The 26,438-nt window shown below is 42.4% G+C and overlaps 2 protein-coding genes and 1 pseudogene across 2 annotated transcripts; all 3 read left to right on the top strand.

Annotated features, from left to right (window-relative positions):
• Positions 1-573: 573 nt before the first annotated feature.
• Positions 574-1,528, top strand: LOC134351320 (hemoglobin subunit alpha-like). The gene is made up of 3 exons (XM_063057395.1): positions 574-668; positions 921-1,128; positions 1,403-1,528. The coding sequence occupies exons 1-3, from the start codon at positions 574-576 to the stop codon at positions 1,526-1,528; spliced, it is 429 nt and encodes a 142-aa protein (XP_062913465.1).
• A 7,828-nt stretch (positions 1,529-9,356) lies between these two features.
• Positions 9,357-10,881, top strand: LOC134351319 (hemoglobin subunit beta-like). The gene is made up of 3 exons (XM_063057394.1): positions 9,357-9,448; positions 9,706-9,913; positions 10,579-10,881. Exons 1-3 carry the CDS (start codon positions 9,357-9,359, stop codon positions 10,705-10,707), a joined length of 429 nt encoding a protein of 142 aa, XP_062913464.1. The 3' UTR covers positions 10,708-10,881.
• A 2,159-nt stretch (positions 10,882-13,040) lies between these two features.
• Positions 13,041-24,165, top strand: LOC134352269 (craniofacial development protein 2-like; annotated as a pseudogene).
• Positions 24,166-26,438: the final 2,273 nt, after the last annotated feature.

The following is a 26,438-nucleotide window of genomic DNA, read 5'->3' as shown; positions in this document are numbered from 1 at the left end:
CCCCTGCGCAAGTTGTGAAATAAAAAGACTAAGGGGGAAGAGGATGAACTTGAATAGATGAATTCAATGTAAGACCCAGATCAAAATAACGATAAAACAAATTAAACTTATTATAACAGGCAACACACATAAAAGTTGCTGGTGAACGCAGCAGGCCAGGCAGCATCTCCAGGAAGAGGTGCAGTCGACGTTTCAGGCCGAGACCCTTCGTCAGGACTAACTGAAGGAAGAGTGAGTAAGGGATTATTATAACAGGGTTAGTTTGGAAACACATATTGATTAATGACTATTAATGTGCATTTACTGATAACTTATATGGCAATAAACTAAACCTTTACATGTGTGCATCAAGTGAAATATGTGCAGGTAGTGTTTAGCTCTTCTGGACAGGATATCTTTGCCAACAGTTATATGTGAAACAGACGATTGGTTCTCTATTCACTATTGTCAACCAATGGGAAAAGTGGGGTGGAGAGGGTGTGGCTCAGTGTGAATTACAATAAATATGGACTCATCAAGCCAGAGGCATCTCCTGGTTATTGTGAGATCTGAAAAAGTGAAAACTCAGCAACAATGGTACTCTCTGGCCCCAACAAACAGGTTATAGAAGAACTAGGCCACCACATAAAGGCAAATGCTGAAACTTTGGGTGCCGATGCTTTAGCTAGGTAATTTTCTTAGATTCACAGTATAGTTATTGCATTTTCAGCTATTATTTGTAATTGTTAATATTTCTTTGCATTTCCCTTGCACATTGAGACCATTAATAAGTGTACGAAGATATTCTCTGCATAGGATTGAAGTTTTTCCAAAATAATGTGATTACTTGTCTGGAGAATAATGGAATTTAATCCTAAGTGAGATGTAGTGTATATTGTGTTGGAACATAATTTCTGCCTTCATTTTCCATGTTTCTGAAGGTTGTTTGAGATCCACCCTCAAGCTAAGACGTACTTCCCGAAATTCAATGGCTACAAAGCCTCTGACCAGCCTGTCAGAAGACATGGTCGCATTGTCATGGAAGCTGTGGCGGATGCAGCCCACAACGTGGACAACCTGAGTAAACATCTGGAAAAGCTTGCCAAGAGACATGGTGAAGAACTTCTCGTGGATCCTCATAACTTTCAGGTATGTAACAATTTTACAGATTCTTCCTCATTGTCATTACACAAACTATGATATTGTGATTAGATCAGCAACTCTGAACTTTCAACTTTATTTAGTTGCAGCTTCAGCTATCTAGAAGTGTAGTCTTGTTCAGCTTTGCAGGGAATACTTTTTCCCTCTACACGATACACAGCAAAGCAGTCAAAGTACAAACAACCAACATTCATTTGATGGGTAAAATCATGAGTTGCGAATACTAACACTGCCTCATTTTTATAATTTTTCTCTTTTACAGCTGTTGGCTGATTGTATCACAGTTACCCTGGCCATTTACTTGCCTGCGTTCACCCCTGCAACCCACTGTGCTGTCGACAAATTCCTTGAGTTGCTCGCACATGAATTGAGCTCCAAGTACCGTTAGAGACGCAATCGACAAACTACGGTGAACAACAGCGAGATCAACATTTAATTCCACATTTTGTCATTGATTAAATTTTGGCATAATTGGTAAACTAAACTAAATAAACATTCATTTTTGTTAATGCTTTATCATTTGCTGTGGCTGATTTATTATGTATACACAATTTCAGAAATATATCTGTCAGATATGTCCACTTACAAGAACACAAACAATACTGCAGGGTCTGTTTACCTCTATCACTAGATAACAACAAAGTGGAGAAAGAACTTGGACATAAAAGCATTGAGCCAACAAACGTCTGTTTGCATGGAAGTTACTTTTCAATCCATTGTAAATGAATCAAGTTCAGATTCTGAACAGCAAAATATTTGAAAGAGGAGATCGAAATATTTCCGTATGGCTTTTATACTTCAACAACATATCATGACTCACTACCCAAAGCAAGCTTTACAGTTAAAATATAGATTTATACCACAAGGGAACAGTCCACTTAGCCAAACTCATTCATACCAACTAATGTCTATCTGACCTAGTCACTCACGTTTGCTCACATTTGGCTCATATCCATGTAAACCATCTCGAACAGTGGAACTGTTTAAATGTCTCTTCCACAGTGTAATAATACATGTCTCTACAGCTTGCTCTCCTAGCTCATTTCATATACCCTCCACTCTGTGTGAAAAAGTTTCTCTTCTGGTGCCTGAGTATAGACTGTCCTACACTCGGATAAACACTATGACCACCCATTGATTCCCCTCTTGATTTATACACCTCTGTCAGGTCACCCCTCAGCTGTCTACACTCCAGAGAAAATGTGAAAAGTAATTCTGGCTCTCCATAAAACTTAATCCTGAAAAAGCATTTTGTTTTCTAAAACAGAATTACCAATGCAGCTTTAAATATGCGATCACATAATCCTAAAAATTCAACATCCAGGAGACAAAATCATCATTATTATCTCTTTCAATATCATTGTGGATAAAGGAATTACTGAAGTTGGAACATTCAATTGGTTTATGCAACGCCAAAATTTCTTGCAATATATTTCCTGAAAGTCCACTCTAAGAAGCAAATTTTCCTTCTGTGATTAGAGCAACTTGATATCAGTATCTTGGAGATATATACACTATGTATTATGAGCTTTGACTGCAAATGCCTCGTCTTTAGTATGTCAATATGCTTCAGGATATCATTGAAATTCTCCCTGAACTCACCAGGTTTCATATCCTTTGCCACAGTAAAGACAGATGAGAAATACACATTTAAGACTGTACTCTTTACTTGTAGCTGTATATATATATATATATTACTAAAGGGAAAATACTCTAATCTTTTACCCATTTTTCTCTTAATATACATAGAAATTGTGTCCTCATGTATTAAGCCTTTCATTCCTGTGATCACTCTTCTGAGTGTCCGGACCCTACCAAGCTCTCTTCTTTAGCAACAGGATCCAAAATTGCTCACAATATTCCAAATGCAGTCTGACCTATGACTTAAACCACAGCATTATGTATTTGTTTTTATATTCTAATCCTTCCAAAATGAATGCTAATTCACTTCTTTACTATTGACTCACCTGCAAATTGTCCTTGCATTAGTGATAATTTTTCAAAACTCTTTAGATTCTGGACTAGTTCCTGAGGATTGGAGGGTGGCTAATGTAACCTCACTTTTTTAAAAAGGAGGGAGAGAGAAACCAGGGAATTATAGACCGGTTAGCCTAACATCGGTGATGGGGAAACTGCTAGAGTCAGTTATCAAAGATGTGATAACAGCACATTTGGAAAGTGGTGAAATCATCGGACAAAGTCAGCATGGATTTGTGAAAGGAAAATCATGTCTGACGAATCTCATAGAATTTTTTGAGGATGTAACTAGTAGAGTGGATAGGGGAGAACCAGTGGATGTGGTATATTTGGATTTTCAAAAGGCTTTTGACAAGGTCCCACACAGGAGATTAGTGGCAAACTTAAAGCACACAGTATTGGGGATAAGGTATTGATGTGGATAGAGAATTGGTTGGCAGACAGGAAGCAAACAGTGGGAATAAACGGGACCTTTTCAGAATGGCAGGCAGTGACTAGTGGGGTACCGCAAGGCTCAGCGCTGGGACCCCAGTTGTTTACAATATATATTGATGACTTGGATGAGGGAATTAAATGCAGCATCTCCAAGTTTGCGGATGACACGAAGCTGGCGGCAGTGTTAGCTGTGAGGAGGATGCTAAGAGGATGCAGGGTGACTTGGATAGGTTACGTGAGTGGGCAAATTCATGGCAGATGCAATTTAATGTGGATAAATGTGAAGTTATCCACTTTGGTGGCAAAAACAGGTAAACAGATTATTATCTGAATGGTGGCCGATTAGGAAAAAGGGAGGTGCAACGAGACCTGGGTGTCATTATACACCAGTCATTGAAAGTGGGCATGCAGGTACAACAGGCGGTGAAAAAGGCGAATGGTATGCTGGCATTTATAGCAAGAGGATTCGAGTACAGGAGCAGGGAGGTGCTACTGCAGTTGTACAAGGCCTTGGTGAGACCACACCTGGAGTATTGTTGGCAGTTTTGGGTCCCTAATCTGAGGAAAGACATCCTTGCCATAGAGGGAGTACAAAGAAGGTTCACCAGATTGATTCCTGGGATGGCAGAACTTTCATATGAAGAAAGACTGGATGAACTAGGCTTATACTCGTTGGAATTTAGAAGATTGAGGGGGGATCTGATTGAAACGTATAAAATCCTAAAGGGATTGGACAGGCTAGATGCAGGAAGATTGTTCCCGATGTTGGGGAAGTCCAGAACGAGGAGTCATAGCTTGAGGATAAAGGGGAAGCCTTTTAGGACCGAGATTAGGAAAAACTTCTTCACACAGAGAGTGGTGAATCTGTGGAATTCTCTGCCACAGGAAACAGTTGAGGCCAGTTCATTGGCTATATTTAAGAGGGAGTTAGATATGGCCCTTGTGGCTAAAGGGATCGGGGGTATGGAGGGGAGGCTGGTACAGGGTTCTGAGTTGGATGATCAGCCATGATCATACTGAATGGTGGTGCAGGCTTGAAGGGCCGAATGGCCTACTCCTGCACCTATTTTCTATGTTTCTATGTTTCTATGAAGGAATTCTAAGTTAGGAACCCTAAGTCACTTTACACCTCTGATTTCTGAAAATTTTCCCCATTTAGAAAAATAGTCTGTTGTTCTTCTTCTAATGTGTATAACCTCACATTCACTATTCTGTATCCCATCTCCCTCAACTTTGCCCACTCTCCCAACCTGTCCAGGTCATTCTACAGACTACTTGCCTCAGGGCTATAGCCTGTTCCTTCGCTTATCAAATGTAGCCACAATATCATCAGTTCCATCCAAATCATTATTGTATGAAGTGAAAAGCTGCAAATCCAACACTGACCCCTTTGGAATTCCAAAAGTCACCAGCAGCCATCCCGAAAAGTACCCTTTATCTCAACTTTCCGACTTCTGGCAATCAACCATCTTTCTATCTATACTTGTACTTTATCACTTATCCAGAGTAGCCCCTTTGTGTGCCAGACCTTGTTAAAGGCTTCCTGAAAATCCAAACAAATGATATCCACTCACTGTCTCATATTTCTGTAGTAGATATACTATCACAATCCCACATGCCAAAGATATCCGAAGATACATCAGCCTGTTCTGCTTCTTGCAGTTTAGGTGATCAAACCTTCCTCGCTTCTTGTCCTGCTCCTGCTGGCTGGATTTGTTCAATTTAGCCTCTATAGTTACCTCAGTTTCCTCACTGATTGCATAACCATTTTTGGATCCATATCCTGCTCAACTTGTTCAAACCCATCCAAGTAACTTTAGCAATTGCCTCCAGCAGGAAGCCTATTGCGATGTGTCCTTCTTGTACGGGTGATCCCTGTCCTGAATGATATCCCAACACTCCAAGATATACCTCAGACCTGCACCAGTTCATCAACCACACATTCATCAACCCTATCCTCCTATTCCCACGCTCACTAGGAAACAACACATGGAGTTACCCAGGGATTATAACCCTACTGCTCCTACATTTTAACCTTCTACCCATCTCTCTCAATTCTGTCTGCAGTATCTCATCCTTTTGATTCATCTACAGCCCCAGTCACTCTATACGGTCAGTCAGCAGCTGCAACTGAACACACTTCCCACAGGTATAATCACCAGGAACCATAGAAGCTTCCCTGACCTTCCCACTCTAAATCATGCTGGTGACTCTCTAGAGTTGTAGCATGCTGTTTCAGCTTCAGAATGAACACATGAACAGAGGACCATCAATGTCACAGGGCTACCCTGTCTTCAGCTCACAACCTGACTTCCTAACCAACAGAGCACACTCAGTAAGGGTAGGTGGCATTACCTCCATCTTCATTATTCTCTACACTGGCGGCCCACAAGGCTTCATCAGCGGTAGCCTACTCTACTCTCTGTACACTCACAACTGTGTAGCCAGGCTCTGCTCTAACTCCATCTACAAGTTTACAAATGATACCAGCACAGTGAGCCGAATCTCAAATTACAATAAACTGAATAAAGTAAGAGTCTAGTATCATTCTGTCATGACAACAATCTTTCCCTCAATGTCAGTGAAACAAAAGAGCTGGTCATTGACTTCACGAGGGTGGGTGGTGCACACACACCTGATTACATCAACAGTGTTGAGATCAAGTAGGTTAAGAGCTTCAAGTTCCCAGGAGTGAATATCACCAACAGGCTCCTAGTTCCACCATGGCCAAGAAATCCCAGCTTCTTCTGGAGGCTAAAGAAATCTGGCATGGCCCATCGGACCGTCACTAGTTTTTATTGATAGAACATAGAATGCATCCTATCCAGATGTATCACAGGTTGGTGTGGCAACTGCTCTCCCAATAATCAGCAGAAAATACAGAGTTGTGACCAAAATTTAGCACAGAAAAAAAAGTAGCATCCTCTCCATGGAGTCTACCTACACCTTTTGCTGCCTTGGTAAAGAAGCCAACATAATCAAGGACTGCACTCACCCCTGACATGCTCTCTTCTCCACCCTCCATAGGGCAGACGATACCCCACAGTTATAAGGGCACTCAGCAGTACCATAATAAGATGATCCTTTGACCTCACAACCTACCTCACTGTGGCCTTGCATCTTACTGTCAGCTTGCATTGCATTTTCTTGGTGAAAGTAACACTTTATTCTGCATTCTGTTATTGCTTTACCATGTATTACCTCAATGCACTGTTCAAAGTTTCAAAGGTTCATATGTTATCAGAGTATGTATGTGGTATACAACTCTGTGGGTCTTCTTCTACAGATAGCCATGAAACAAAGAAAACCGTGGAAGTAAATCCAAAGAGAAACAGCAAACCTACCCCCTGCACACAAAAAAAAAGCAACACAATCTTCAACCACCCAACATCCCCCCCACCCCCACACAAAAAAACTAACAAAATACAAAAAGAACATTGGGAGCATTCCATCACATTGCAGAATTGTACCTTTGGAAGGTGGAAAGGTTTTACTGTGGTATAACTGAGTCACTTGCCGTTGCAAAGCCAGGGTCTGACCAACTCATTTATCACAGTACTTTTGTAGCTGATCCAGTTCAGTACTTGGTCAGTCATGATACACAGGATGGTAATGTTAGGCAATTTTGTACTAGTAATGAACACAAGGATAAAATTCTGCATGCAAGGAGGTCCTTGTTACCTGGCACTTGGTGACGTGAATGTTACCAGCTACTTATGGCAGAATGGGCTACTTCATTTACTGAGTAGAAAATGTACTTAACATTGTACTATCAGTGGTGAGCACCCACACATCTGATAATCGAAAACACTTGCAAATGCTGGAAACTTCAGAAACAGAATGCTGGAATTACTCACAGGTCAGGCTGTGCAAGTGGCTGAGAAAAAGGAAAATTTACAGACTTCTTGAGTATTTCTGACTTTCTCTAAATTAAACTGGTAAATTAGCATGTTGGTTCATTATTGTTGTGCATTTTTTAATCCACATCTGATATTCTAACTGGTCCTGTGAAACTTTGCAAAACACCTTAAGAGTGAACATGTCTTTTTAAGAAAACAAAGTGTCCAAAATTGTGAACAATAACATAGCTGTCATTTTACCAAGGCTTTAGAACCTAGAACAGTACAGGACAAGAAAAGGCCCTTCAGCCAAACTAATTAAGCTAGTGATATCTCATCCATTCTGTCCGCATGTTGTTCGTATCCCTTGTTCTCTGCACATTTATGTGTCTTTCTTAAAGCGTCTTCAACACCTCTATCGTATCTACCTCCACTACCACTCATGGTAAGACAGCGCCAACACTCACTACTCTGTTAAAAAAACTTATCCCATACATTTCCTTTACATTTTCCTTTCTTACCATAAATGCATGTCCTCCAGTAGTGGACATTTCAACTTTGGGCAAAAAGTCTGTCTACTCTATTAACACCTCTCATATTTTTATAAATTTCTGTCAGGTCATCCCTTTCCTACTCCACTGAAAACAATTCTCATCTGTTCACTCTCCTTATAGCACATTCTCTCCAATCCAGCCAGCACACTGGTAAACCTCTTCCGAACCCTCTCCATGGCCTACACATCCTTCCAATGATGAGTGACCAGAACTGAATACAATACTCCAGATGCAGCCTGAACAGAAATTCCCAATTAGGTCTCTATCATCAGCAAATATGGAAAAGTTACATCAGGTTTTCTCAGACAAACTGCTAATAGACATTGTAAATGCTTGGAATCCAGCACCGATCCCTGTTGGACCCCATTAGCTGCAGCCTGGCTATCTATGAGGGGTCTGTTTCTCTACTCTGTTTTCCATTTGTTAAACAACTCTCAAGGACACAGTGACCCCCAAATTCTATGTGAGCTGTCCTTGTTTATCTTCACCTGAACATAAACATATCAAAATCTTATTGAAAATCCAATACACAAACAGACAGGAGACATTTGCTTAATTCCACTGACATTTTATTATTTCTCATTATAAAGTCTCACATCTTTGTTTGTTGAGAACCCACATTTTCCCGCATTGGTCTTTTCATGTTTACATTCCACCTACAGTAAGTTTGTCAATGCTCACGGCTGGTTCAACATTGGATGGACACACAAAACAGAAATAGAGCTTTGTCCATGTGTGTCCATTTACCAAACTCATAAATCTACCCACTGATGATGTAAAGTACTGTTAGTTACTCAGTGAATGTTGATAGCAGAATCATCAGTCAGAGCTCAGGGACCATGAAGTACACATTACTGTGTAGCCCAGCATTTCAAAATAATCATGCCTTAATGTAATGATGTAAGTTTGTCATCAGTTTTCCCTTGGTACAATCCCATATCTATATAGATGAGAAGATTATTCAAGTTATGTCAGAACAGACATGGATTTGATTCCAACATTAGAATCATATTAACTTCTAAAAAATAACAATATTAATTAATGAAAAATTTTAGCCAGCAGAATGACGTGTAGAAGTGAAATTCAATTAACAATGAAAGAGCACTACAGTTTGGAAATGAATGTATTGAATTATTATTCAATAAAACTAGAGAATGATTCTTTGCATTGTGTGGGCAGACGTGAGGCTCAGACAAGCAATTGTTCAGCAAGTGTTTATCTTAACACACAAATACAGAAGGGTTGCTGCCCTCTCTTGGAAAGTGTATCTAACCTACTAGTGGTCAGCCTATTACAGTTAAGTGTTAGTCTGAGATGAGCCCTATTGCAGCCTATAAAAGTGAGATCAAAACTCCATGTCAACACAGCTTTCTTGTGCAGGTAGTGACAGTGAGAGCTTAACAACCAAAAAATGGTGAATTTAACAAAGGCTCAGGAACAATACATCACGAACAAATGGGACCTTTTGGATAAGAAGATGATAACTGCCCAAGCCTTGGCAAGGTATGATGAAAATGTATTTTCTGTTTTGTGTTTAAATCATGCACTATATTCTCAACTATGGTTCCAGTGAAGGTTTTTAAATTTTCTAAGCTTGCCTAGATGTTGTCGTAGGGTAAAGGAACCGCACTGAGGTTCCAGTCTAACCCAGTGATACGCAACTCTTGATAAAAATTTCCTCAGTAATGAGCTTTGAGAAATAAGTTAATTCTAACTTATCAGAAAAGAAACTGGGCAATTTGTTTTTTTTTCCTTTCTAGGGTATTTGCAGTCTATCCCTGGACGACCAGACTATTTAAAAATTTCAATGGTCGTTTTGCAGTCGGTGACCCTGGTGTTCAGGCTCATGCAGACAAAGTGTTAAAGGCTCTGAACACTGCAATTGAGGACTTGAAGAGTATCGAAACTAATTTCTATGAACTCAGCAGTAAACATCAAAAAATCGGAGTGGACACTCAAAACTTTAAGGTAGAAACCGATCTTTTTAGGATGTGTACATTTTTGCTAAAGGGTTGCGATAAATATTTCCTAATTACAGAGTCGTAACAAACATGGCAACCAAGCATCGTGGATTTAATTCCAGGGAAAAGAACACCTGGTTGCTGAGGAAAAGGCAGTGCTTCTCTAGTTTTCCCTGAGAATTAGATCCGGATAAGGTTCACAGGTTAGAAAATTTAATCACTTTAATGAGAGCTATTTACACAGGATGCTCACTCGACAATTCATGTACTAGATTAGACAGGATTGCACAGGAACACAGCTGATTTCAAGTTCCTTTTATTCAACATCTGACAGATGCAGAATTGTTTTCTACTTCACTGCTCCTCACAGGTATAATCCTCACATCCGGTGTTGTCTGCAGAGAGTTTGCTCTAGTTTGTTGTGTTTTAAATTAATTAGCTGCTGTTTGGCAGACAGAATGAAAAGGGCTTTGTTGGGCATGAGACCAGAATACGATGTCGGGGCACAGTTAAAAAGTGGGGCCTAATTGTTTTTGCATCACTGAGAATTGACATAGAACCAGTTGATAAAATGGTCTCCTTCTGGGCTGTTCTGTATGAAGTCAGCTGAGCTTTGAATTTTGCTTTCCAGTTTTTGTTTCAATGTTGGATAATGATTGTTTTTCTGCACAGCTTCTCGGCCACGCCTTCATTGTTGAACTCGCTCTTCATGATAAAAAAGCATTTGGACCAGAGGAACATGAAGCTGTGTACAAGTTTTTTAAATTGGTGATAGAAGCTCTCTCCAGCAACTACCATTAAATCTATAAGCCGCATCCTCCATCACCTTCAAAAATGCGATGAAAACCTGTATTATCAGCATCTACAATGTGTTGTTTGCTTAAAGGACTTGTGTAACATCAGGTTCAAGTCATGCTAATGTAAATTGGCACAATATTCCCCTTTGTATGGTAACTTTCCTCAATGTTTGGAAAATGTCTGTAAGCATTCTCCTTTATTCAATAAAGAAACAATATTTCTCTCACAGAGGTAAATTCTTCATTTCTAGAGAATGAAAATTTAATAATCTATGATTTACACTATGTTGAGATGAACAATGGTTTGGTGTTAAAAAAGAATACTGTAGGACCTTTCACTGTCCCGGGACAGGTCAAAGCATTTTTCATCTGCTGAAGTAATTTAGAAATAAATTAACTGCTGTACTTTGGGGAAAAGCAAAAGCCAATTTCTCACATATTTCTCACATTTCATAACAAAGTATCAGGCCATTCAGCCTATTGACACATTGTCAACTATCAGAACAATTACAGAAATACTAGATTTTCTGTACCCATCCTCCCACACATCCAGTAACACCTCTCTGATTCTCCTAACACCATCCATATTAGCCAATTTTTGTACAACAGTACCACATATAGTTTCGATTCATTAGATTTGATGACCAGGGTAACACCCAGACTTTTCATAAATAATGTATTATAGCAGGTAGAATACAGAAAAGTACAGCACTAGAACAGGACCTTTGGCCCACAATGTCGATGCTCACCATGATGCTGATTTAAACTAATCGCACCTCCCTGTACATGCTTATCTTTCCTCATTCCCTATTTGTTCAAATACCTCTCTAAATGCTTTTTAAATTTGTTATTGCATCTTCTTCAATAATCACCCCTGGCAGCACACACTAGACATCTACCATTCTGCATAAAACACCCTGCCTTGTAAATCTGCTTTAAACAATCTTTCTCATGTTAAAGCTTCGCCCTCTAATATTTAACATGATTGTCCTGGATTTTGCACTCTCACTATATACTCTGTCTGTGAATCTCAATTTTATCTACCTCTCAAGTCACCCTCTGCCTACAAATGTTCTTCCAACCTCTCCTTTTGCCCACATCCTGCCAACAGCGTGGTGAACCTCTTCTGCACACTCTTCAAAGCCTCTATACCTCCCTGTGCAATGACCAAAACCGCTTACAATACTCCAAATGTGACCTAAGGAATTCATGTCAGTTTGAACAGCATTCATGATCTGATTACACATTCATCCCCTCATTATTACGGCCCTTGCACTCTCTCACTCACTTCCAAAACATCACTGGCACAATCTCCACATCTCATTTCATTCGATGTTCCTTCAGGGGCTCACCCATTTCTCATCACACAATTGTTACATACCTCATGGATGTCTTGTAACTGTCTTATGACCATGATGTAATTGAGTGTCTTATGAAGATGATGTAACGGTCTTGCGGAGGTCACATGATGTAACTTTCCTGCCAGTGAGGTCACATGATGACCTGTTCTCAACAGGTATATAAAGGAGATCCCTGATGTGACGCAGTTAGTTTTCAGTTCAGTTTTGTGTTAGATACTCCGTTTTGCTGCATATTCGGCTTATGACGCAGTTTTGTTTTAAAGTGGAGTTCTACTTTCTATTGTAAGTAGTATTGGCGAGTGAGGACCTTATCAAAGTACAGGAATTCGCTGAGTCGAGTAAAGCTGATATCGTTTGGTGGTTTTGGAGAGGATCGACCTTTATTGAATCTTTGTTCAAGAAAAAGTGACCTGCAACTAAGATATCCCCTGCTAAAGTAGGAAGGATAGTACAGTGTCTATTCTCTAGAGGAAAAGGTCAGTTCCTTTAAACCGTTTCATTTCCGTCGTTGTGAACCCTGTGGACAAGCCAGGTTCTGGCTGGGATCAGCAGTAATGTGACATCTTCGAGGAATTCTTTACTTCAGGAAAGTCTCTCCTAATTGACTGTATAAATGTCTTGGACTTTCGAATTTACCATTCAAAGTACTCTGTTTGAATTTACCACTTTAAGAACTGTTTTCACATTTACTCTTTTAAGAATTGTTCCAGAATTGCTGTATAGCAGTTAACTTCCAGTTAAGTTAGTCGTTTAAATACATTTTGTTATTTTTGAGCAGAGTTTAATAAATGTTTGCTTGTTTTTATAAAACCTGACTCGATTCTATATTCATTGTTGCCGGTCATGTGACACAACTGCAAACAGAATGAACTGCATGTTCCATGAATGCCTGGCCATTCCATTCCTGACGGCGTTGCCTGACTAGCACAACATCCATTCAATCCACTCATGCCCTCTTTATACTAGAAGAGTGAGGATGAGTGGAGGACACCCGAAGAAGCCGCTCCTCTTACTCGTGGTCAAGGAAGGTTTGGAGATTAACAACATATTGTTCTCTCTGACAAGGCAATGCCACCTTAGTCAAAGACAATTATCACATTGGCTCAATGCTTCTCATCATTTGTGAAGAGTCACATCTTCAAACTTTCTCACAGGCAGTGAAGGGGTCAGGGAAGATTTAAGAATCTTAGCAACGCTTTTAGACTGTTGATTCAGCAAAAAGGCACAAGCAGAGAATGGAAAAACAGATATTTCTTGAGGAGAGTCTGTCAGAAGGCTCCATCCTCCTTGGACCTGAGCGGTTGGATGTGCGAAGGAGCAAATGGGGGACTATACCTTGAATTAAAATGTGGAATAGTCTGAGAGTTAAAGACCACTGGAATGCACAGTGACTGGAGACCAGCTTGAAGATTTGAGAAAATTCTCACGGATCCTTCCATCTATTACCAGAGTGAATTGTGATCACCCCTGCCCCATCCCCCACACCAGCACAACAACTTGCTTTGAATTTTGAGTAAGTAAAATTATTGTTTATTAAAGTTGGGTTCAACTATCCTGACATTACACTCTCTAATCTGTTGTTGTAATATTCATTACCTGTCAACTCTACTTAAGTTTATAATGTTATAGCGTCATATGTCATGAAAATTGGTATTTAGCTCACACCAACCATCAAACACCCATTTACAGTAATGCTACAGTCATCCCATGTTTATGTTCACCACAACCATGGTGATCTACACCTCTGAACATGTCTTCCTGTATCTGACTACACGTAACAATGATTCCAACATGCACCATTGAATTTGGATGCTGTGCTTCTTCCTAAACATCAACTTTAAGCATATTCAGTTTCTGCTCCAACACTGTCCCGATATACTCCCAAACTTTATCAAGCAGATTCAGATCATTGCGAAGTTTATTACATTAGATCAGGAAGTTAAAAACAAATGGCAGCAGTTGAGCTGTGATTATAAGTTTCCATTCATTGAATTGACCTTGAAAGTTTCCATGCAATCACAACCCCACATACAGCTCTATACTTTTAACAAAGTAATGCAGGTTCTGAGCTTAGAACATTGGTTGAGCACATTATGTTCAGTGTTATTATTTCTAAGGGCAATAAAAATGATAAGGTGATATGGTTGTAATATTATGGTGAAATGGGTCACCTCTCTTCGATGACTGGACTTAATTTCTCCAATGGAAAGAACTGAGATTTCATGGATGAGTGTACTTGAGAGGAGAGGAGAAGATGGCGGCATGACGCAATGCGCAGCGGCCACTTCGGTGATGAATATCTGTTATCTGTCAAGTAGGGTGCCGTGCACAATCCTGATTTGATGGAGACGAACGTGAGAGCACGGAGAAACAGCTGGTGAAACTTCTAGAATGCCTGATTCGCTGCCGCTGCTACTGTGTGATCCAGAATCTCCGGAGGGGAAGGCCTCGAGTCCTTGGCTTTGCCTGTTGCTTGGCGGCTGGGACGGGGTCGAAGCGCTCGGCAGAGATGGTGCTCAGTGCTTGGTGTCGGAGGCTCGAAGTTTTCAGACGGACTCAGAGTCGGCTGTGGTCGGGTGCTTCCAGGGTGCTGCATTGGCAAGTTTGCGGCGCTGGAGGTTCATGGCAGGGAGAGTTTCTCCCTTCTACCATCTGTGATGATGAGGCTATCGGGACTTAATGAGACTTTTTTTTGACCGTGCCCATGGTTTGCTCTTTATCAAATTACGGTATTGCTTTCCACTGTTGTTACTATATGTTATAATTATGTGGTTTTTGTCAGTTTTAGTCTTGGTCTGTCCTGTGTTTCTGTGATATCACACCGGAGGAACATTGTATCATTTCTTAATGCATGCATTTCTAAATGACAATAAATGAGGACTGAGTGTCCTCATAATCTAATCTAATCTAATCTAATTTTTAAAAACTAGATTGATAAGGATATGTGTGGGTAGGTTTATCCCTCCTGGTCATCCTCACATGAGCAACTATTGTGGTTTTTAGGATTTGTGTAGTATTGTAAACACTTTTTGTGAGAATATAAAATTAATGCACATAATTGATTGTTGTTGTTCTCCGTGTCAACATTGTTTTGATCTTTGTTCATTGAGCTCTGATTAGCAATCAATCTGGACATCAGAAGTTTGAGAGGAGGGGATTTTACTCAGGTCCACAGACTGAGTAGAAAAGGCAATGGCGGATCACAGCTGTGTAATTGAGCTTTGACCTGTGACCAATGGATATTTGGGATTGTTTAGCACTAGCAAATTAAAGAAAAGCAGGGGCAAGCACTGCAGTGGACAGAGTCAGTGAGGATTTAGCTTTTCGAGCCTTTAGCGAAGGGAGGCTTCAGTCAGAGAAAGCAAAAGAAGAACAGCTCTAGGTAAAGATTTTTTTCCATCTCTTCTTTATATCTGCTCAGCTAGGGCAGTAGAGATGTGTGGCAGGACAGTGAAATGCTCCTCTTGCGGGAAGTGGGAAAACAGTGAGACCTCCAGGGTCTTTGACAACTACAACTGGGAGGTGTGTCCACCTGTGGTTTCTGACACTCTGTATTAAGGAGTTGGAGATGGAACTGGATGAACTCTGGCTCATTCAGAGAGCTGAAGGGGTGATAGATAGAACACACAGTTTAGAGAGGCACTTACACCCAACGTGCAGGACATTGGAAACTGGGTGACAGTCAGTAAGGGGAAAGGTGTTAAATAGCCTTGTGGCCATCCCCCTCAACAACAGGTATACCACACTGGACATTGTGGGGGGGCGCATGACCAAGCACAGGAAAGTCACAGGAGTCAGGTCTCTGGCACTGAGTTTGGCTCTGTGATTCGGAAGGAAAGGGGGAGGAAGAGAAGTGCTGTGGTGATTCGTTAGTTAGGGGAATAAACACAAGGTTCTGTGGGCGAGAATGAGATTCCTAGATAGTAAGCTGCCTCCCGGGTGCCAGGTCTAGGACATCACAGATCACAACCTTAGCATTCTTAAGTGGGAGGATGAACAGCCAGAAGTCGTGGTCCACATTGGTACCAATGACAAGGGTAGGATGAGTGATGAGATTCTGCACAGGGAATTCAGAAGTTAGGTGCTGTTAAAGGGCAGGACATCCAGGGTTGTGATCTCAGGATTGCTACCTGTGTCACATGCTGGTGAGGCCAGAACTAGGAAGATTATAGAGTTCAACATGTAGCTATGGGTGTCATGGTCCGGTCCGTGAAGTCCACGTTCCGGTTCACGGTCCGTGAACTTCAGACTCCAGGTCGTCCGGCTGTCCCTTGTTTCAGTTGGGCTTAATCATAGGCACCTGATGCTCATCTTGGTGCTGGGAGTATAAGTGGCCCTGGGTTTGAGTGTGGTTGCTGGTTTGTCTTGTCAGTATCCTGTCCTCGCCTCTGTGGGGTAAGTCAGGCCATCGTTGCTGTTACCCTGCGGTTGGATCTGTCCCTTCCCGTCCTTGCCTTCATTGGGTAAACCAGGCTGTCTTTGCTGTTACACTGAGGTTGGACTGTTCCCTTCCTTTCTGCTTCCTTCTGGAGCCTTGCCTGCAACCTTGTCAAGTACTACCACTAGAGTGGGACTAGAGCCTTGCTTTGTCAAGATAAGGAACTGTCCCTATTGAGTTGGAACTGTCTCTGTGTCCACGCCTTTGCTAGGTAGGTCTGGCTGTTTGCCGCTACCTTGTGTTGGGATCTGTCTCATAGTGTTCAGCATTCTGTGTAGAGCCCTGGCCCCAAGTCCTGCTCCTAAGGAGGGGTCCTGGCTCTGTGTTCCATGTCCCTGTGTTCCTGTCTCTCAAGTCCAAGGCTCTGTGTTCCTGCCCTCCAGAAGACCAAGGCTCTGTGCTCTGCGTTCCTGTTGTCCCAAGTCCAAGGTTCGGCTGTTCCTCAGTACCAAGTCAAGGCTTCGTGTTCTTGTCCTGTCCATGTGCTTTGCCCTGTGCTGGAGTTCCCTAGTCTTGCCCAGGAGTCTCTCGTTCTGTCCTGTAGCCTTGCCTAGTCCTGTCTCCCAAGACCATGTCATGTCCTTGCCTAGTTCCGGGGTCCGAGCCCGAGTCAAGATCTAGGTTTTGGGTCCTTGTCCAGTCTCTGGCTCGGAGTCCAAACCCAGGCTCCTAGTTCCCAGTTCCTTGTCCTGGTCCTGCTTGCCTAGCCAATGTCCTAGCTCCTAGTTTGTGTCCTGTCCTGTTCCTAAGCCTAGTCTAGTCCAGTTCCTAGTACTTCAGTGACTGAAGTACTTGCATTTGGGTCTGCTCCCAGTGCCCACATTATGACAATGGGGTTGCTGCAGGAGGGAAGGCATCAGATTTTTGGATCATTGGCCTCTCTTCCAGGGAAGGCGGAACCTGTACAGAAGGAACATTTTGCACCTGAACAAGAGGGGGCTAGAGTCCTAGTGGGAAAGTTTGTTAATGCTGAATAGTGGGGTCACTCCCCTCAATAATAAGTATACTGTTTTGGATGTTGTTGTGGGGGATGTCCTCCCAAGGGAATGCCATGGAGCCCAAGTTACTGGCATTGAGCATAGGTCCGTGATGCAGAAAGAAAGGAGGGAGGAGGGGGAGCCGCAGTGATAGGGCACTCAGTAGTCAGGGAAACAGAGTAGATTCTGTGGACGTGAACAGGACACTTGAATGATATGTTGCCTCCTAGGTGCCAGGGTCAGGGGCATTTCTGATCACATCCACATTTTGGAGGGTAAAGCAGATGTCTTGGTACATGCTGATACCAATGATATAGGAAGCAAAAGCAAAGAGGTCCTGAAAAGAATTTAGAGGGCTAGGCAGAAGCTGAGAAGTAGGACATCCAGGGTAGTAATTTCTGGATTACTGCCTGTGCCACATGCCAGTGAGGGTAGAAACAGGGTGATTTAGCAGATTAATGCGTGGCTGAGAAGCTGGTGCAGGTGGCAGGGCTTCAAGATCTCGCATCATTGGTATCTCTTCTGGGGGAGGTATGACCTGTACAAAAGTGATGGGTTGTTCCTGAGCCCAAGGGGGACCAATATCTTGTGTGCAAGTTTGTTAGAGCTGTTGGGGAGGTTTTATAGTAATTTGACAGGTGGTAGGAATCTGAGTGAAGGGACTCAGGATAGGACTGATGGTAAAAAAGCAAAGATAGCATGAAATCAGACTGTCAGGAAGGGCAAGCAGATGATAGGACAAATTGTAGCCAGCAGGGTGAGTATCAATGCATTAGGGATGCAGAATCAAAAAGGATAGCAAATACAGTACTCGAAGTGTTATATCTCAATGCAAAGAATAGAAGAAATAAGGTGGACGATCTTGATGCACTATTACAGATTGTCAGGTTTGACGTTGTGGCCATCACTAAATCATGGCTGAAGGACGATTGTAGTTGGGAGCTGGATGTCCAAGGTTACATGTTATATTGGAGGGAAAGGGAGGTAGGCAGAGGGGATGGCATGGCTCTACTTGTAAAGAATAGCATCAAATCAGTAGAAAGATGTAACATAGGATAGGAAGATGTTGAATCCTTGTGGGTTAAGTTAAGAAACTGCAGGCGTAAAAGGATCCTGATGTCAATTATATACAGGCTTCCCAACAGTACCTGGGATGTGGACCACAGATTGCAACAGGAAATAGAAAAGGCATGTCAAAAGGGCAATGTATTGGTAGTCTTGGGAGATTTCAACATACAGATCGATTGGGACAATTGGGTTAGTAATGGATCTCAAGAGAGTCAGTTTGTTGAATGTCTATGAGATGGCTTTTTAGAGCAGTTTGTCGTTGAGCTTCCTAGGGGATCAGCTATACTGGATTGGGTGTTATGTAATCAGAGGTGATTAGGGAGCTTAAGGTAAAAGAACCCTTAGGAACCAGTGATCACAATATGATTGAGTTCAACTTGAAATTTGATAGGGAGAAAGTAAAGTCTGACAGAGCAGTATTTCAGTGGAGTAAAGGACATTACAGCGGAATGAGAGAGGAGTTGGCCAAAGTAAATTGGAAGGAGCTGCTGGCAGCAATGATAGCAGAACAGCAATGGCGTGAGTTTCTGGGGAAAAATGAGGATAGATGTATTCCAAAAATGAAGAAATATTCAAATGGAAAAATAGTACAACCGTGGCTGACAAGGGAAGTCAAAGCTAATCTAAAAACAAAAGAGGGCAGACAACAAAGCAAAAATTAGCAGGAAGATAGAGGATTGTGACGCTTTTAAAAACCTACGGAGAGCATCTAAAAGGATCATCAGGAAAGAAAAGATGAAATATAAAAGCAAGCTAGCAAAAATATCAAAGTGGATAGTAAAAGCTTTTTCAAGTATGTAAAAAAAAAACAGAGATGAGACCGTATATAGAAAGATTAGAAAATGAGGCCGGAGTAATAATAACAGGGACAAGGAGACGGCAGATGAACCAAGTGAGTATTTTACATCAGTCTTCACGTTAGAAGACACTGGCAATGTGCCAGCTGTTGAAGGGTGTGAGGCAGAGAAGTGAGTGCAGTTACTATTATAAGGAAGGACGTGCTCAAAAAGCTGAAAGACCTGGGAGTACATAAGTCACCCGGACCAGATGAACTGCACGCCAAAGGTCTGAAAGAGGTAGCATAGAGATTGTGGAGGCATTAGTAATGATCTTTCAAAAATCATTACACTCTGGCATAGTGCCAGAGGACTGGAAAATTGCAGATGTCGCTCCACACTTTAACAAAGTTGGAAGGTAGCAGAAAAGAAATTATAGACCAGCTAGCCTAACCTCAGTGGTTTGGAAGTTGTTAAGAATGAGGTTATGGAGTACTTGGTGACACAGGACAAGATGGGACAAAGTCAGCATGATTTCGTTAGGGGAAAATCCTGCCGGACGAACCTGTTGGAATTCGAGGAGATTACAAATAGGATAGATAAAGGGGATGCAGTGGATATTGTATATTTGGATGCTCAGAAGGTCTTTGATAAGGTGCCACACATGAGGATGCTTACCAAGTTAAGGGCCCATGGTATTACAGGAAAGTTACTGGCATGGTTGATTGGTAGGAGACAGTGAGAGGGAATAAAAGGATACTTTTCTGGTTGGCTGCCAGTGATTAGTACTGTTCTGCAGGGGTCAGTGTTGGGACCACTCATCTTTATGCTATATATCAATGATTTAGATGATGGAATAGGTGGCTTTGTTGTCAATTTTTGGATTTTCTCCCCATTTGGAAAATAGTCTGGTTCTAGAAAATGTAGATGATGTGAAGATTGGTGGAGGGGCAGGTAAATGTTGAGGAAACAGGTAGGCTGCAGAAGATTAGAAGATTGGGCAAGAAAATGGCAAATGAAATACAATGTTGGAAAATGCATGGTCATGCACTTTGGTAGTAGAAATACATGGGGAGACTATTTTCTAAATGGGGAGAAAATCCAAAAATCTGAGCTGCAAAGGGTCTTGGGAGACCTTGTGCAGAACACTCTAAAGGTTAACTTGCAGGCCAAGTCGGTGGTGAGGAAGACAAATGCGATGTTAGCATTTATTTCAAGAGGTCTAGATTCCAAGAGCAAGGATGTGATGCTGAGGCTTTATAAGGCACTGATGAGGCCTCACCTTAAGTATTGTGAACAGTTTTGGGCCCCTCATCTTACAAAAGATATGCTGGCATTGGAGACGATCCAGAGAAGGTTCACAAAGATGATTCCAGGAATGAAAGGACTATTCTATGAAGAATGTTTGATGCCTCTGGTTCTGTACTCTCTGGAATTTAGAAGGTTGAGATGGGATCTCATTGAAATCTTTTAAATGTTGAAAAGCATAGACAGACTAGATGTGGAAAGGATGTTTCCCATGCTGGGGGAGTTTAGGTCAAGAGGGCACAGCTTCAGGATAGAGGGGCGTCCATTTAAAACAGAGTTGCAGAGAAATTTTTTCAGCCAGAGGGTGGTGAATTTGTGAAATTTGTTGCTGCAGATGACTGTGGAGGCCAGGTTGTTGGATATATTTAAGGCAGAGCTCTATAGGTTCTTGATTGGTCGCAGTATCAAAGTTTACGGGGAGAAGGCTGGGGAGTGGAGCTGAGCAGGGTAAAAAACGTATCAGCCATGATTGAGTGGCGGAGCAGACTTGATGGGCCCAATGGCCTAATTCTGCTCCTATGTTTTATTGTCTTATGGTTCTTATGGATTAAACGAGAGTTGCAGGGGTGTGGGAACCAGTGAACCAGAACAGTTAGTGGAGAGGTTGTGGAGGCAGATGTTGGTAACACCTCATACGAAATCAGGAATGAAAAAATTAATCATGGTGCAACTAATATCCTGATCTGCGTATATTTCAATGCAAGAAGTATCACAGGAAAGGTTGATGAGGTCAGGGCATGGATCAACACCTGGAATTGTGACGTTGTAGCCTCTAGTGAGACTTGGTTGTCGGAAAGGCAGTTCTGGTAGCTCAGTATTCTGGGGTTTAGTTGGTTTAGACGTGACAGATTGGGAGGGATTGAAGGAGGAGGGGTGGCATTTCCAGTCAGGGAATATGCCATGGCAGTGCTCCATCTGGACAGACTGGAGTCACTAGAGAGGTGTTGCAGGTGGAGCTGAGAAATAAGAAAGGTGTGTGACCAAGTTAATGGGGTTATACTACCAGCCACCCAACAGTCCTAGGGAATTAGAAGCACAAATTTGTAAAGAGATCGCAGACCTTTGCAAGTAACATAAAGTTGCTACAGTAGATGATTTTAACTTTTCACATATTGACAGGGACTACCATACTGTAAAAGGACTAGATGGGGTATAACTTGTCAAATGTGTTCAGCAAAGTTTCCTTCATCAATAAGTCCCAATGAAAGAGCATGTGATAATGTATCTGCTATTAGGGAATCAGACAGGGCAGGTGTCAGAAGTTTGTGTAGCTGAATACTTTGCAGCCAGTGACCGCACTGCCATTAGTTTCAAATAAAATAAGCAAAAAGATAGGTCTGGTATGTGGGTTAAGATTCTAAATTGCAGAAAGGCCAATTTTGATAGTATCAGATATGATCTGACAAGTGTGGATTGGCACAGGCTGTTTTCTGGCAAAGGTGTACTTGGAAAGTGGGAGGCCTTCAAAACAAAATTAAGAGTACAAAGCTTGAATGTGCTTGTCACAGTAAAAGGTAAAGATAACAAGTGTGGGGAACCTTGGTTTTCAAGAGATATTGTGGCCCTGATTAAGAAAAAGGGAGGTACATTGCAGGCATTGCCAAGTAGGAACAAATGAGGTGCTTATGGAATACAAGAACTGCAAGAGAACACTTAAGAAGAAATCAGGAAGGCTAAGAGAAGGCATGAAGTTGCTCTAGCACACAAGGTGAAGAAGAATCCCAAGAGATTCTACATGCATGTTAAGAGCAAAGCGATTGAAAGATACAAAATTCATCCTCTGGAAGACCAGAATGGTAATCCAAGACAGATGGGGGAAGATCTTAACTGAATTCTCGGCATCTGTATTTACTCAGGAGATAAGTACAGAGCCTATCGAAGTAAGGCAAAGCAGCATCATTTTCACGGACCCTGTCCAGATTACAGAGGAGGAGATGTTTGTTACCCTGAGGCAAGTCAGGGTGACTAAAACCCCAGGGCTTGACGAGATGTTCTTTTGGACCTCATGGGAGGCAAGTACAGAAATAGCCAGGGCACTAGCAGAGATACTTTAAACATCCTTAGTGACAGGAGAGGTACAAGAGGATTGGGGGATAGCCAATATTGTTCCACTGTTTTAAAAATGCTCTAGAAATAAACCAGGAAATCATAGGCAGATGAGCATGTCATCAGTTGTGGGGAAGTTATTGGAAGATATTCTAAGGGACCAGATATATAAGTAATTGGATAGACACGGACTGATTAAGGATAGTCAGCATGACTTCTTGTATGGTAGATTATGTCTAACCAATCTTATTGTTTTTTGAGGAATTTTATCAGGAAAGTAGATTGGAGGTCAGGTCAGGGCCTTACCTTGCTACTGTTACCACGTAGCCCAGTACTACCTGTCTCGGGTCGGGTTGTCAGCGACTCAACTGGTACACCCCCTGGTGCACTTCGGTTAACCAGGGAGGAGGGTGTGTAGGCACCCAGCAGGACTAAAAACAAAACCTGTCAAAGGGCAGATGAACTCTTTGTAAGTCAACGGCCACCTACCGTCTGTGTGAGGAGTGGCGCGCCACACAGTCTTTCGTTTCGCTGCTTGTAAGGCATTATGATGACAGACAACCTAACAAACCCTGTACTTCCAGAGCCGGGAGTGCTCAGAAACTCTGTGGAACGCCCAGACCCTGGCCTAGACAGACAGTATGAAGATGCAACCTCAAACCCCACGGGGAGGGTTGTGTCCAACAGGGGGCTGAGTGAACTGCGCCTCTTTTGCGTTGTAAGGTAAAAACGATCATCTCAACCTTCAACGCAAACACCATCTGCCTCTTGCCTCGATGAACAGAGTTGGCATCACAGGCAAGCAGCTACAAGATTTCCGTCCTGGGGATCCAAGAACACTGTCATGTACACCCTGACGAAGAGATAAGGTTCACAGAGGTAGAGGGGATGCACCTCATCATCTCGACTGCATGGAGAGAGCCAACGACGATGTCAGCACAAGGTGGAGTAGGATTGATGTTGAACCGCAAGGCAAAGGCGGCGCTGAGGGGCGTAGTCTCTGTCAGTGACAGGATCCTTACTGCGGAATTTGATGGAAACCTGGCAACCTCTGTCATCATCTATTACTCCCCGCACAACTGCAGTGAGGAGAAGGAGGTGGAAGCCTTCTACAGTAAACTTCACGAAGCTGTCACTTCAATACCGGCACATAACTTCCTGGCTGTGCTCGGCGATTTTAATGCCCAGGTCAGACTGGAAGATGTTCCATACTCATACCAAGTCTTTACCAACAGAAATGGACAATATCTAGTTGATTTCATCCAGGAACATAGTCTCATTGTCGCCAACACACAATTCAAGAAGCGAGCTGGTAAACTGTGGACATATGAAAACAGAGCCTCCATCTACAGGAAACAGCTCGATCACATCCTCATAAGAACAAAATGGAGTAATTGTGTGATCAACGCAGAAGCCTACAGCACCTTCAACTCGGTCAGTTCTGACCACAGAGTAGTGTCAATGCAAGTGTAACTGAGCCTGCGGCAACCCAAAGCCACAGGTCCCAAGGAGAAGATCGACTATCCTATTCTTCAAGCCCAGTACACAGTGGAGGTGAGAAATCGCTTCAGCCCACTGGAAAGGGGGGAGGAAGAGACTGCCACCGACCACTATCAATGGCTCATAGATGCACACACAGATGCAACAGAGAGTTTGCCTACTGTGAAGCGAATCAAGAAGAGTCGGATCTCGAAACATCCTGACGTCATCACAGAAAGAAGTGTATCGAATAATGGCCAATCATGAAACCCCAGAGTTCCATTCCCGCAAAAATTCAAAATCAGCATGTAATTCCAGGTCAGGGTCTTCAAAGGTACCCTGTAAAGGAAAAATAGAGATAATAAAGATGGAAATAGAGCTGTTTGTGAAGATACAAGCAAAGAAGTTGCCGTTTAGCACCATCATGATTAAGCTCTGCCCTCCAAAATTGAGAGGAGATTTGATAAAGGTATACAAAATTATAGGGGGTATAGATAAGGCCAATACTAAACTAGGCATGACAACCCACCTCAGAGAACTGAAATGTTATGTTTATCTGGGCTCAGAACGTTGGACAATATCTAGTAACATGAGGAAACGAATTGTAGCAGCAGAAATGTGGTTTTTGAGGAGGATGCAAAGAATATCATGGATGAAACAAATATATAACGAGGATGTCATGAACAGAGCAAACACAAAAAGAGAAATAATGTATGAGATCATGAAAAGGCAACGTAACTTCATTGGACATGGGATTAGGAAAGAGGAGTTAGAATGCATGGTAATTATGGGAAAGATTGAAGGGAAGAAAGCAAGAGGAAGACAAAGACAAATGATGATGGAGACAGCAGCCAGAGAATTGGAAATGAATACCAATGAATTGATCCACTTGACCCGAAACAGGAGAGTGTGGGCTATGGTAGTCAAAGCTCAAACTGGGCATGGCACCTGATGATGATGATAGATAAGACAAACGTAAGCAGGCTTCTTCTACAAAGGTTGGGCGGGTCTACAACTAGAAGTCATGGGTTAAGAGTAAAAGGTGAAAGTTTAAAGGGAACATGACGGGAAGCTTCTTCACTCAGAGAGTCGCAAGAGTGTGGGATGAGCTGCCAGCACAAGTGGTGAGGGTGAGCTCGATTTCAACGTTTAAGCAAAGTTTGGATGGTAAGGGTATGGAGGTCTATGGTCCCGGTGCAAATCGATGGGAGTAGGCAGTTTAAGTGCTTACTGCATGGACTAGATGGGCTGTACTTCTTTATGACTCTACCTACTGTACATATTGATTTAGGAAACCCTCCTAGATGCACCTAACAAATTCTGCCCCACCTAAACTTCTTGTACCCAGAAGGTCTCTTTTTTTTGAATAGAGGAAGTGGAAATCCCCCATGACAACAACCCTACTGTTTTTACACTTTTCTTTAATCAGCCTGTATATCTGTTCCTCAGTGCCTGGTGGCTGTTGGGTGGGGGTGGTGGCAAGGGGTGGGGGAGTCTGTAGTACAATCACACCAAAGTGATTGCACCCTTCCTATTTTTCTGTTCTATCTGTATGACTAAATGGACGAGCCTCCGAGTGTAGCTGTGATATTGTCCCTGATTAGTAGCGCAACATATCTACCTCTTTTGCCCCCACCCCCGTCTTTTCTAAAATTTTGAAAGCCTGAGTCATTACGCACCCATTCCTGTTTGTCTCTCTGTAATGGTCACAAGAACCAAAGGTCCATGTACTGATCCATACTCTTAAGTTTTCCGGACCTCTGGAAGCTGGCACAAGCAAAGAACGCTTCCAAGGGCAACATCATCAAGGCAGGTCATGAAGTAATTCTTTTCCCTTCCTTTACATCCTTCGTTTTATTTCAGAGGTGGCTCTGCTACGGTCATAAGGTCATGGCTGGGAATGGACTCAAGTGCAAGACACAGACACTGAAGTACTAGGGACAGGACTAGGATACAGGGCCATGGCAAGGACATGGACAGGAAAACCAAGAAACTGGAACAGCACTGGACAAAAGATCTAGGAGCCCAGGCTTCGACTCTGAGCCAGAGACTGGACAAGGACCCAGTACTTGGGTCTTGCCTCTGGCTTGGACCCCAGAATAAGGCAAAGGCGAGGCTTGGCAGGCAGGCAGGACGAGGTAGAAATCTACAGGCTTGAAGCTGGAGGCTAGAGGCTAGAGACGGCTTGGCTCAGCAAGAGGCTAGAGGCTGGAGTCTTCAGGCTAGAGGCTAGGTAGGAGATGAGGCGAGGCTGGAGGCTGGAGACTAGAGGCAAGGTTGGA

This window comes from Mobula hypostoma, chromosome 9 (genome assembly GCF_963921235.1).
Source record: "Mobula hypostoma chromosome 9, sMobHyp1.1, whole genome shotgun sequence".
NCBI lineage: Eukaryota > Metazoa > Chordata > Chondrichthyes > Myliobatiformes > Myliobatidae > Mobula > Mobula hypostoma.
The sequence above is the reverse complement of the archived record's forward strand: the minus strand, read 5'-3'. Positions and strand labels throughout refer to the sequence as shown.

Excerpts from the sequence above, each read along its gene's own strand:
- LOC134351320 (XM_063057395.1), top strand. The coding sequence starts at position 574 with ATGGTACTCTCTGGCCCCAACAAACAGGTTATAGAAGAACTAGGCCAC. Across the intron at positions 669-920 it reads GGTGCCGATGCTTTAGCTAG|GTTGTTTGAGATCCACCCTC; the intron begins GTAATTTTCTTA and ends ATGTTTCTGAAG. Across the intron at positions 1,129-1,402 it reads TGGATCCTCATAACTTTCAG|CTGTTGGCTGATTGTATCAC; the intron begins GTATGTAACAAT and ends TCTCTTTTACAG.
- LOC134351319 (XM_063057394.1), top strand. The coding sequence starts at position 9,357 with ATGGTGAATTTAACAAAGGCTCAGGAACAATACATCACGAACAAATGG. Across the intron at positions 9,449-9,705 it reads ACTGCCCAAGCCTTGGCAAG|GGTATTTGCAGTCTATCCCT; the intron begins GTATGATGAAAA and ends TTTCCTTTCTAG. Across the intron at positions 9,914-10,578 it reads TGGACACTCAAAACTTTAAG|CTTCTCGGCCACGCCTTCAT; the intron begins GTAGAAACCGAT and ends TTTTCTGCACAG.